We start from the raw sequence: 10,488 nt of genomic DNA on the forward strand, positions 1-10,488 counted from the left end.
GCCTGGCTTGGAGAATTTTGAGCATTACTTTACTAGCGTGTGAGATGAGTGCAATTGTGCAGTAGCTTGAACATTCTTTGGCATTGCTTTTCTTTGGGATTGGAATGAAAACTGACCTTTTCCAGTGCTGTGGCCGCTGCTGAGTTTTCCAAATTTGCTGGCATATTGAGTGCAGCATTTCACAGCATCATCTTTCAAGATTTGAAATAGTTCCACTGGAATTCCATCAACTCCACTAGCTTTGTTCGTAGTGATGCTTTCTAAGGCCCACTTGACTTCACATTCCAGGATGTCTGGCTCTAAATGAGTGATCACACCGTCGTGATTATCTTGGTCATGAAGATCCTTTTTGTACAGTTCTTCTGTGTATTCTTGCCACCTCTTCTTAATATTTTCTGCTTCTGTTAGGTCCATACCATTTCTGTCTTTTGTCGAGCCCATCTTTGCATGAAATGTTCCCTTGGTATCTCTAATTTTCTTGAAGAGACCTCTAGTCTTTCCCATTCTGTTGTTTTCCTCTATTTCTTTGCATTGATCGCTGAAGAAGGCTTTCTTATCTCTTCTTGCTATTCTTTGGAACTCTGCATTCAGATGTTTATATCTTTCCTTTTCTTCTTTGCTTTTTGCTTCTCTTCTTTTCACAGCTATTTGTCAGGCCTCCCCAGACAGCCATTTTGCTTTTTTGCATTTCTTTTCCATGGGGATGGTCTTGATCCCTGTCTCCTGTACAATGCCACGAACCTCATTCCATAGTTCATCAGGCATTCTATCTATCAGATCTATGCCCTTAAATCTATTTCTCTCTTCCACTATATAATCATAAGGGGTTTGATTTAGGTCATACCTGAATGGTCTAGCGGTTTTCCCTACTTTCTTCATTTTGAGTCTGAATTTGGTAATAAGGAGTTCATGATCTGAGTCACAGTCAGCTCCTGGTCTTGTTTTGGCTGACTGTATAGAGCTTCTCCATCTTTGGCTGCAAAGAATATAATTAATCTGATTTCGGTGTTGACCATCTGGTGATGTCCATGTGTAGAGTCTTCTCTTGTGTTGTTGGAAGAGGGTGTTTGGTATGACCAGTGCATTTTGTTGGCAAAACTCTATTAGCCTTTGCCCTGCTTCATTCCACATTCCAAGGCCAAATTTGCCTGTTACTCCAGGTGTTTCTTGACTTCCTACTTTTGCATTCCAGTCCCCTATAATGAAGAGGACACCTTTTTTGGGTGTTAGTTCTACAAGGTCTTGTAGGCAGAGTCAGTTCTTAGCAAACCACAGAGCAGCCCCACAGTGCTCCTGATTCTCCTTGTCCCCTTCATTCCATGGACCTGCTTTTTGTCACCTCAGAGGCATTGTGTAGCACTGAGAGAATGGCATGAGAAGTTGGAAGGTTGGACCGTGGCCTGGGGTGTGTGGAAAGGGTTGGGGCTCCAGAGGAATTGAGACCAGTGCTCTGAGACCCCCACAGCCCTCACTTGCACGTGGGCCTCGGAAGGTCCCAAGCCCCGTGGCCTAAGTTCTCCTGTGAAGCCCGCCGATTTGAGGAACCCATTTGTTGGGCTGCAGGATGCGCCTGAGGGACAGGATGCAGCTGCCAGGGCTTGGTGGCCATTGCCTCTGTGATGTCGGGGCAGGAATCTGTCGCAATGTTGCCCCAAGACTGTCCTCCACTCTCCACTGTGGGAAGGAATTGGCTGCTTTGTGGTCCAGGGCTTGTCAGAGAATATGCACCTCAATAAGGTGTGGAATAGCTAATCAGCCAAACAGGATGTTTCATAAATAAAACTAAGAAACTTTGCTACTTAGACCATAGTGGACCATAACGTTAGTAGCTCAGTCGTGTCTGACTCTGCTACTCCACGGACTGTAGCCTGCCCGTCTCCTCTGTCCATGGAATTCTCCGGGCAAGAATGCTGGAGTGGGTTGTCATGCTCTTCTTCAGGTGATCTTCCTGACCCAGGAATCGAACCCAGGTCTCCCACAATGCAAGCAGAGTCTTCATCATTTGAGCTACCGGGCAAGCCCCATTTCCATAGAAGACCTGTTAAATGTGGGTGTGGAGGAGTGTTCCAATAGGACTCAAGCTGCTCCAGGAAATAGAAGCAAGAACCACTCTTTGTCTGTGCCCCAGCTGGTCTTCCATCCAAGACATTACTTTCCTTCATTGCAGCCCCAACAAAGGTCAAGTCCTTGAGTACAATGGCCAATTACAATCAAGATAATTGTAAGCTAATTAACACCTTGGGTTCTGGATCCCCCAGGGCCAGGAAAGAAAGGGTAGTTCCGTGCATTTCTTGGGCACCACTTCAAGGGAGTGCGACCAAAGTTCTGCAGGATTCCTAGCAGATATGGGGTAGAAAACACCTCCTTTGCCCCTGTGATCAACAGCAATGCGACCAGAGTTATGACCGCTTCCTTCCTTCCCCAGAAAGAGATCTCTCTGGGCTTTATCCAAGATGCAAAAGGACACCTTACAGCAATGATCTGTTTCAGATTTTGCCATCACCCTGAAGACACACTGTCTGCAAGTCTGAGGGCTGCCACCAGCCAGCCTCATGATGATCACCTCCCACATAAGGAACCCAGCTTCCCAAAGCCACGAACCACCTTGGCTCAGGCACTGACACTCGAGTGCTCCTCCTGGAGCCCCACCACCCTGCCCCATGTTGCCTTGTTCAGTGCGACTAGGGGACGTCTCTCCACCTTCCTTGTGTGACTGCGGCTCCTAGACCTTTGCTCTAGGTGTGGGGGTGTCCTGCTTCTCCTAGGGTCCCCACTGCTAACACGGCCTTTCCTGTAGCAGATGCTCCATAAAGGTCTTCAGAACATATGAGCCAGTGAGCAGGGGCCTCAGATGAATTGTCTGCTACTTCCTTAAATAACCCAGGCAAATCCAAATAAAGATCATTTAGTTTTTGAGAATTGAAAGGTGGTTGCTGAATGAAAAGACGCTGGGATTCTTGGCCTCCGAGGAGAAGAATTCAATCCGGGGCCAGAGACGAGGCTTGATTGCTCAGAGCTTTTGTGTAATAAAGTTTTACCAAAGTATAAAGGAGATAGAGAAAGCTTCTGACATAGGCATCAGAAGGGGGCAGAAAGAGTACCCCCCTGCTAGGCATCAGCTGGATGTTATATAGTCACTAGCAGTTTGTTAAAGAAAGGAATGTCTTAAAACTCAGAATGGCACTAGGCCCCTCACCCATAAGATGCATTTTGGGATAATCTTGGCACCAGATGATTCATCCCGGGCCATAAAATGATTGGCTTGAATCTTGTAGAAGGGCAGATTACCATACAAATAGTTTCGTTTACATAGATTAGGGGAACAATATCTGAGTATAACATATTGGTTTGTCAACTAGGTTCTGAGCCATTAGGCAAACCAACTTGAAGACAGAGTCTGGGGTAAATGCATAGTACATTAACATAGCTTAAGACAAACATTTCCATAAGAAAAATGCATTGGTTAACTTAAGGTTTGAGAATAGTTAACTTCAGGTGAAACCAGGTGTCATTATGGCAACACAGTATTTTAAGAGAAACCTCCTTTTAAATTTGTATAGAGAAGGAAAAAAATATCACTAGTTTGTTTCCTTCTGCCTCTTAAGAGAGATAAAAATGTCTGACACTTGCAGCTTATTTCCTCTGTTTGGAGACCCCTGGCCTTCCTGCCTGTTACCCTCTCAGAATGACACACAAGAAGGACAGGAGGATGAATTCACTACAATTACTTTTATCATCTAATTCTTTCCCCATCAATATTACCGCTAAGTAAGCTCACATTTCCAAACAGTTCTGATTCCAATTCGATTGTGTCCCTTTCAGGATCACAAAACAAAATGGAAGAGTTTCCAATCTCTTACAAAACAGCAAAACTCTTGTTCTTGAACTGGGTAAGCACAAACACATTGTGATCAACATCATTCACCAAGCTAACACACTGACGTTTATTTAGCCTTTTGTGAAAACAATCAAAGCTTGAAAAATTTCTAAGGAAAACATGAACCTCCATGTCATCATAGAGAACAGAAGCCCAAAGATGGTATGAACTGGTTCCCCCAACTGGCCCGGGCCCTCACTTCTGAGAAGGCTGACTACTCCCTCTTCACTCACAGAGGGAATGATCAACCTGGCTGCTGCTCTGGCTCAGGCCCCCTATTCCTCCTCCCTCGCAGCCTCTGCAGACAGGAGTGGAAGGCCCTCAAAGCCCTCTGTTTGACCCTGAGCACAAACACCATGACTTGCCACTTGCTGGTCTCCACATAGGCCCAGGGACCCCACAGGCACTCATAGCGAGCAGGGTGGCTGTCAGGCACCTGCTGGTACTCCAGGTATCCCTCTTACAGCCACACTTGTGTCAGCAGCTCCCTGGGCTCCCCAAAGACACAGTGCTCACTCCCAACACACACCGCCCCATCCTGCTCAGTGCTCCCCAGACTGCCTCCTCAGGGGCCAGGTCTTCATTCTGCATGATCAGGCTGAGGACCAGCACCAGGAGGCCGGCCTTGGGCAGGCTCTGCCCACTGCTCAGCATCTCATCACAGGTGAGGCCCAGGGTGGGGACCATGATGTAGATGTGCTCCCTGGGGTTCAAATCCTTCATCTCCATGCCAATGACCACCTGTAGGCACTGTGAGGCTTGAGTGAAGACCACTGAGAAGTGCTCCTGGTTATCCCTGAGGACCTTCTTCAGCATTTCCGCTTGGGAGGTCAGCTGTTTGGCCAGATACTTGTGGAGAAAGAACTTCATCAGGTTAGCCACCATCTCATTCAGAGCTTCCTGGGGCAAGGCCTCTGCAAGGGCAGAGCAGGAGACTGTGGGGGAGGAAGCGGAGGGGGATGCAGCCTCCCCCGCCTCAGCCCCAAAGAGCTGTGCCTCCACAGGGCCCTGGGCCTTGCCTGGGTCCTGAAGGTCTTCCTTGAGCTTGCTCAGCTCAATCATCTCGACCACAAGCATGATGCCTGTGATCAAACCACAGAGTGAGGCATGGGAGCAAATGGGGACAGATGAGGACCATGGGCCCAGATGGTGGATAGAGGGGCTGTGAACAGCCTCACCTGAGAACCACAGGCCTGGGCAGCCACAGGCCATTTGCAGGTCTCCTCTTGAAAGGTGCTCTCAGACCTCACAGGGGCATGCCTCTGGAGTGGCCAGTCCCCTCGCTACCTGAAGGAGGAAGTGAGGTGGCTCCCTAGGGTGTGGTCAGCACAGCCCAAGATTTCTGGGAATGACAAGGTAAGGGGATTAGGCCCTTGTGGGGTCCCCTCTGTTCTGGGATGGGGAGCCCTTGGTGTACACTCAGGGCACCCTCCTCACCTTGACTCGCGGCACTGCCTGGACCTCCTCTGCTCTCTGAACTCAGGACCTGGGCCTCAGATGTCTGCCTTTGCCTCCTGGTTCCTGCAGCTCCTGTGAGAGAAATGGAGGGGGCACCTCGGTGGTATCCTGTGGCCCAGCCCTGAGCATTCTCTGACGGTATCAGGGGAGGACTCTGTGAGGTCCCCTCAGTTGTGTGGTGGGAGGTCCCCTCGGGGCTCCCTTGTAGTACTCACCTTTCCCCTGGCACAACCTGGTCCCTCCCCTCTAGGGGCCTGCAGGGAAACTCAGAACAAGACCTGAGACTGAACAGAAACCGCTGAGGGGCCCCACATGTGGCAACACCTGCCCAGGGTCTCCTGCAGCTTCTAGGCTGGGGAGATGTTCAGTCCTCTGCTCCTCCTCATGTCCTGCCTGGCCTCCCAGCACTGACCACAGGGGCGCGGGTCTGCTCAGTCTTCCATTGGGGTTGGGGAGTCCAGCCTCTGCTGACCTGAAGCCTCTCTGCCCTCTGCCTGAAAAACCCCACCTCCTGAGGTCCCTAAGCCAGAGGTCAAGAAACTGCTCACCCCACTCTGGGCCCTCCAAGACCCTCTTGCAAGGGCCAAGATCCCTCCCTGTTGGGGTCTAACCACCTCAGTCCTTCCTTGCATGGAGCCTAGACTCCAGACAAGACCTGGAAGTGTACTGTCTGCCATTTGGAGGTTCCGCTGCTTTCAACAGGTCCCCGGTCTCTCTGACAGGGATGTCAGGCAATGCGGCACAAGGTCGTCCTGCCCGGGGCCTACCAGGGTTCCCTCTGTTCTGAGATCTGGCTACCCTCAGTCCTCCCTCAGGATCCTCACCTTGACTTCCAGTAGGACCTAGGCTGTGTCCTCTCCCCACCGTAGTCCCTGCTCCTCACACCAGGTCCCCAGTCTCACAGAACTGGATGTCAGGAAATCAGGACAGACCTAGTGTGCACTTCTCACCCCGAGGGCTCCCAGGGCCGATGGCAGGGACAGGGATTTGTGGGGTTCCATCAGTCTTACCTTGGAATCCCTAGAATCTTCACTTGAGGTCCCTTCAGTCTTCCCTCAGGGACCTCACCTTATCTCCAGGTATGACTTCAGATTCTTTCCTCTCCCCTCCCCTATTAACGTCCCAACCCTCATACCAGGACCCCAGTCTTTCTGAGATTTGGATGTCAGTAAGTCCGTTCTCCATACTAGGACACCAGTCTGAAAGCTGGATATTAGGAAGTCAGACCCCTGTACCAGGTTCCCCAGTCTCTCTGAGACCCAGATGTCAGGAAATGCAGCATGTGTTCTTCTGCCCTGTGTCCTCCCAGAGCCCACTCTGCTCTGGGGTCCAGGGTCCCCTCAGTCCTCCCTCAGAGTCCTCACCCTGACTCTCAAAAGAACTGAGATCTTTCCCACTACCCATCTGAGGCCCTGCCCCTTCTAACAGTTGCCTAATGTCTCTGAGACACAGATGCGGAAGTCAGAACAGGCTGCCAAGTACTCATCCTACCACCAGGGTGGCCCAGGGCTGACAGCAGGGTCAGGGATCTGTGGGGTTCCTTATATCCTCCCTCAGGGACCTCATCTTGATCGCTGGCAGATCTGGGGATGCCCCTTGTGTCAACCAGAGGCGGGACCCTCACATCAAGGCTCAGGGAGCACAGAGGGTGGATGAGCACATGCTGCATTTCCTGACATCTGGGTCTCAGAGAAAGTGGGGACCTGGGAAAGGGGGTGTAGCCTCAAGTGAGCAGAGGGAAGAAGCCCAGCTCCTCCAGGGTTTCAATTTGAGGACCCTGAGGGATGACTGAGGGGACCCTGGACCCCAATCAGAGGAGACCTCAGAAAAGCCTGTAGCTGCTGTTGGTCCTTGGCAGCCCTGGGATACGATGAGCCCAAAATGTATGGTCGCACTTCCTGACATCCAGGTCTCTGACTGGGGACCTCGCATATGGGGTGGGGCCTCAGGGGGGGCCGATTCCCAGGTCCTGTGGGGTTGAAGACCCTGAGGACCCTGAAGAGGGACTAGAGGACCCCGGATCCCTAATCAGAGGAGACCTCAGAGAAGCCCCTCTCTGTTGTCAGTCTAGAGCAACCGTGGGGGCAGGATGAGCACCACAGGCATGTGCTGACTTCCTGACATCCGGGTCTTCAAGAGACTGGGGTCCTGGTATAAGGGGCGGGGCTTCAGTTGCGGAGAAGCGAGACTCCAGGTCCTGCGCGGAGGCAAGGTGAGGTGCCTGAAGGAGGACTGGGGGCACCCTGAGTGAGGACCGACAGAACCCCACAGATCCTCGCCCCTGTAGTTGGCCCTGGGAGACTTTGCGGTGAGAAGAGCACACTCGGCCTGTCTGACTTCCTAACATGCGGGTTTCAGAGGAACTGGAGGCCTTGTGAAAGCGGCGAGGTCTCAAAATGGCAGACGGGACAATCACGGGTCTTGCCTGGAGTCTAGGCTCCATGCGAGGAAGGACTGAGGCTGTTAGATGCCAACAGGGAGGGATCTTGACCCTTGCAAGAGGGTCTTGGAGGGCCCAGAGTGGGGTGGGTGAGCAGGGTGAGCAATTTCTTGACCTCTGGCTTAGGGACCTCAGGAGGTGAGGTTTTACGGGTGGAGGCTTCAGGTTGGCAGAGGCTGGACTGAGCAGATCCCCTCCCCTGTGGTCAGTGCTGGGAGGCCAGTCAGGACGTGAGGAGGAGCTGAGGACCGAGCATCTCCCTAGCCTAGGACCCGCGCAAAGCCCTGGGAAGGTGTGGCCATATGTGGGGTCCCTCAGCGCTTTCTGTTCAGGCTTGTGTCTTGTTCTGAGTTTCCTTGTACTCCTCCAAAGGGGATGGTCCAGACCATGCCGGGGGAAAGGTGAGCACTGCAAGGGACCCACCACACAACTGGGTGTACTCACAGAGTCCACCCCCTCCTACCAGCACAGAAGGCCCAGGGCTGTGCCACAGTACAGCCCTTAGCTGTCACCTCCATTTCTCTCACAGGAGCTCCAGGAACCAGGAGGTGAAGCCAGAGGTCTGAAGCCTGTGTTCTGAGTTCAGAGAGCAGAGGAGATCCAGGCAGTATCAGGAGTCAAGGTGAGAGGGTGCCCTGAAGTGAACCAGAGGCTCCCTATCCCACAACAGAGGGGGGCCCCAGAAGGCCCCAATTCCTCCCACTTTGTTGGCCCCAGAAATCTTGGGCTGTGCTGACTGCACCCTGGGGAGCCACCTCACTTCCTCTTTCGGGTAGCCAGGGGACTGGCCTCCCAGGAGGAGCGCTCCTGTGAGGTCTGAGAGCACCCCTCAAGGGGAGACCTGTAAGTGGCCTGTGTCATACCATCCAGGGTGCGTTTCTTAGCCGAGGTCGCTCTCACCTCCTCTCTCCCCGAGGCCCTTGGTCCCCATCTGTACCTCTGCCTCACTTCCGTGTCTTGTTCAACCTCAGGCGTTGTGCTCGTGGTCAAGATGAGTGAGCTCAGCAGACCCGAGGAAGACCTTCAGGAGCCAGGAGAGGCCCAGGGCCCTGTAGAGGTGCAGCTCTTGGTGGCTGAGGTGGGGGAGGCCCCACGTGACTTGGCCTCCTACCCCCCAGCATCCTGCTCCACTCCTGTGGAGCCCTTGCCCCGAGAAATTCTGAACGAGATGATGGCTAACCTTATGAAGTTCCTGCTCCTCAAGTATCGAGCCAAGAAGCTGACCTCCCTGGCAGAAATGCTGAATAATGTCTTCAGGGATAACCAGGAGCACTTCCCGGTGGTCTTCAGTCAAGCCTTAGAGTACCTGCAGCTGGCCTTTGGTGTGGAGGTGAAGGAGGTGGATCCCACAGAGCACATCTACGTCTTGGTCCCCACCCTGGGCCTCACCTGCGATGAGATGCTGAGCGATGGGCAGGGCCTGCCCAAGGCCGGCCTCCTGGTGCTGGTCCTCAGCGTGATCATGTGTAGTGGAGACCCGGCCCCTGAGGAGGCAGTCTGGGGAGCACTCAGCATGATGGGGGTGTATGTTGGGAGCGAGCACTGTGTCTTTGGGGAGCCCAGGGAGCTGCTGACCCAAGTGTGGGTGTGGGAGAGGTACCTGGAGTACCGGCAGGTGCCTGACAGTGACCCTGCTCGCTACGAGTTCCTGTGGGGTCCCCGGGCCTATGCGGAGACCAGCAAAGAGCACGTCATGGCGTTTGTGCTCAGGGTCAGACAAAGGGCTTTGAGGGCCTTCCCACTCCTGTCTGCAGAGGCTGCGAGGGAGGAGGAATAGGGGGCCTGAGCCAGAGCAGCAGCCAGGTTGAGCCTTCCCTCTGTGATTGAAGAGGAAGTAGTCAGCCTTCAGTCAGAAGTGAGGGCCCGGGCCAGTTGGGAGAACCAGTGTGTAGCATCTTTTGGTTCATGTTCTCTATGATGACATGGGGATTCATCTCTGTTTTCTTTAGAAATTTTTCAAAGTTTGGTTTCAGAGAAGGCTAAAGAAACGTCAGTATCTTAGCTTTGTGAATGATATTGATCCCAGCGTATTTTTGGTTACTCAGTTCAAAAACAAGAGTTTTGCTGTTTTGTAAAAGAGATTGGGAAGTCTTCCATTTTGTTTTGTGATCCTGAACAGAATACAATGGAATAGGAATTAGAACTGTTTTGAAAATGTGAACTTATGTAGCAATAGTATTGAATGGAAAAGAATTAGATAATAAAAGTAATTATAGTGAATTCATGCTTATGTCCTTCTTGTATCTCATTCACAAAAACTAAATTATCTGTTTATTGAATTTTCCTTGGTTGTTAAAGAAAGTAGCAGACAATCTGAGACCCTGCTCACTGGCTCATTTATTCCAAAGACTGTACAGATTCTCTGCTCCATGAAAGGCTATTAGCAGTGGAGACACTAGGAGAAGCAGGACACCCCACACTTTCAGCGATGGTCTAGAGCTGCAGTCACATGAGGTTTGTCTTGGGGGTGAGGGGAATCTCTGAAATGGATCATTGCTGTGAGGTGTCCTTTTGCTTTTTGGATAAACCCCAGAGACATCTCTTTCTAGGACAGGAAGAAGGGGTCCTGGCTCTTGTCCCATAGCTGTTGACCACAGAGATGAAATAGGTGTTTTCCACCCACCATCTGCTAGGAATCCTAGAGAAATGTGAATCTTGCTCTTTTATGTATGGCCCAGTATTCCCTGTGCTGGCCCTCCTGTCTCTGCCCTGG

At 51.9% G+C, this 10,488-nt stretch overlaps 1 protein-coding gene and 1 pseudogene across 1 annotated transcript; one reads left to right on the forward strand and one right to left on the reverse strand.

Moving 5' to 3' along the window:
• Nucleotides 1-4,152: 4,152 nt before the first annotated feature.
• Nucleotides 4,153-4,939, reverse strand: LOC128070634 (melanoma-associated antigen 9-like; annotated as a pseudogene).
• Nucleotides 4,940-8,766: 3,827 nt separating this feature from the next.
• LOC128070353 (melanoma-associated antigen 10-like) lies at nucleotides 8,767-9,552 on the forward strand. The gene has a single exon (XM_052663668.1). The coding sequence runs from the start codon at nucleotides 8,767-8,769 to the stop codon at nucleotides 9,550-9,552; it is 786 nt and encodes a 261-aa protein (XP_052519628.1).
• The last annotated feature ends 936 nt before the right edge of the window (nucleotides 9,553-10,488 follow it).

Source organism: Budorcas taxicolor, chromosome X (assembly GCF_023091745.1).
Source record: "Budorcas taxicolor isolate Tak-1 chromosome X, Takin1.1, whole genome shotgun sequence".
NCBI lineage: Eukaryota > Metazoa > Chordata > Mammalia > Artiodactyla > Bovidae > Budorcas > Budorcas taxicolor.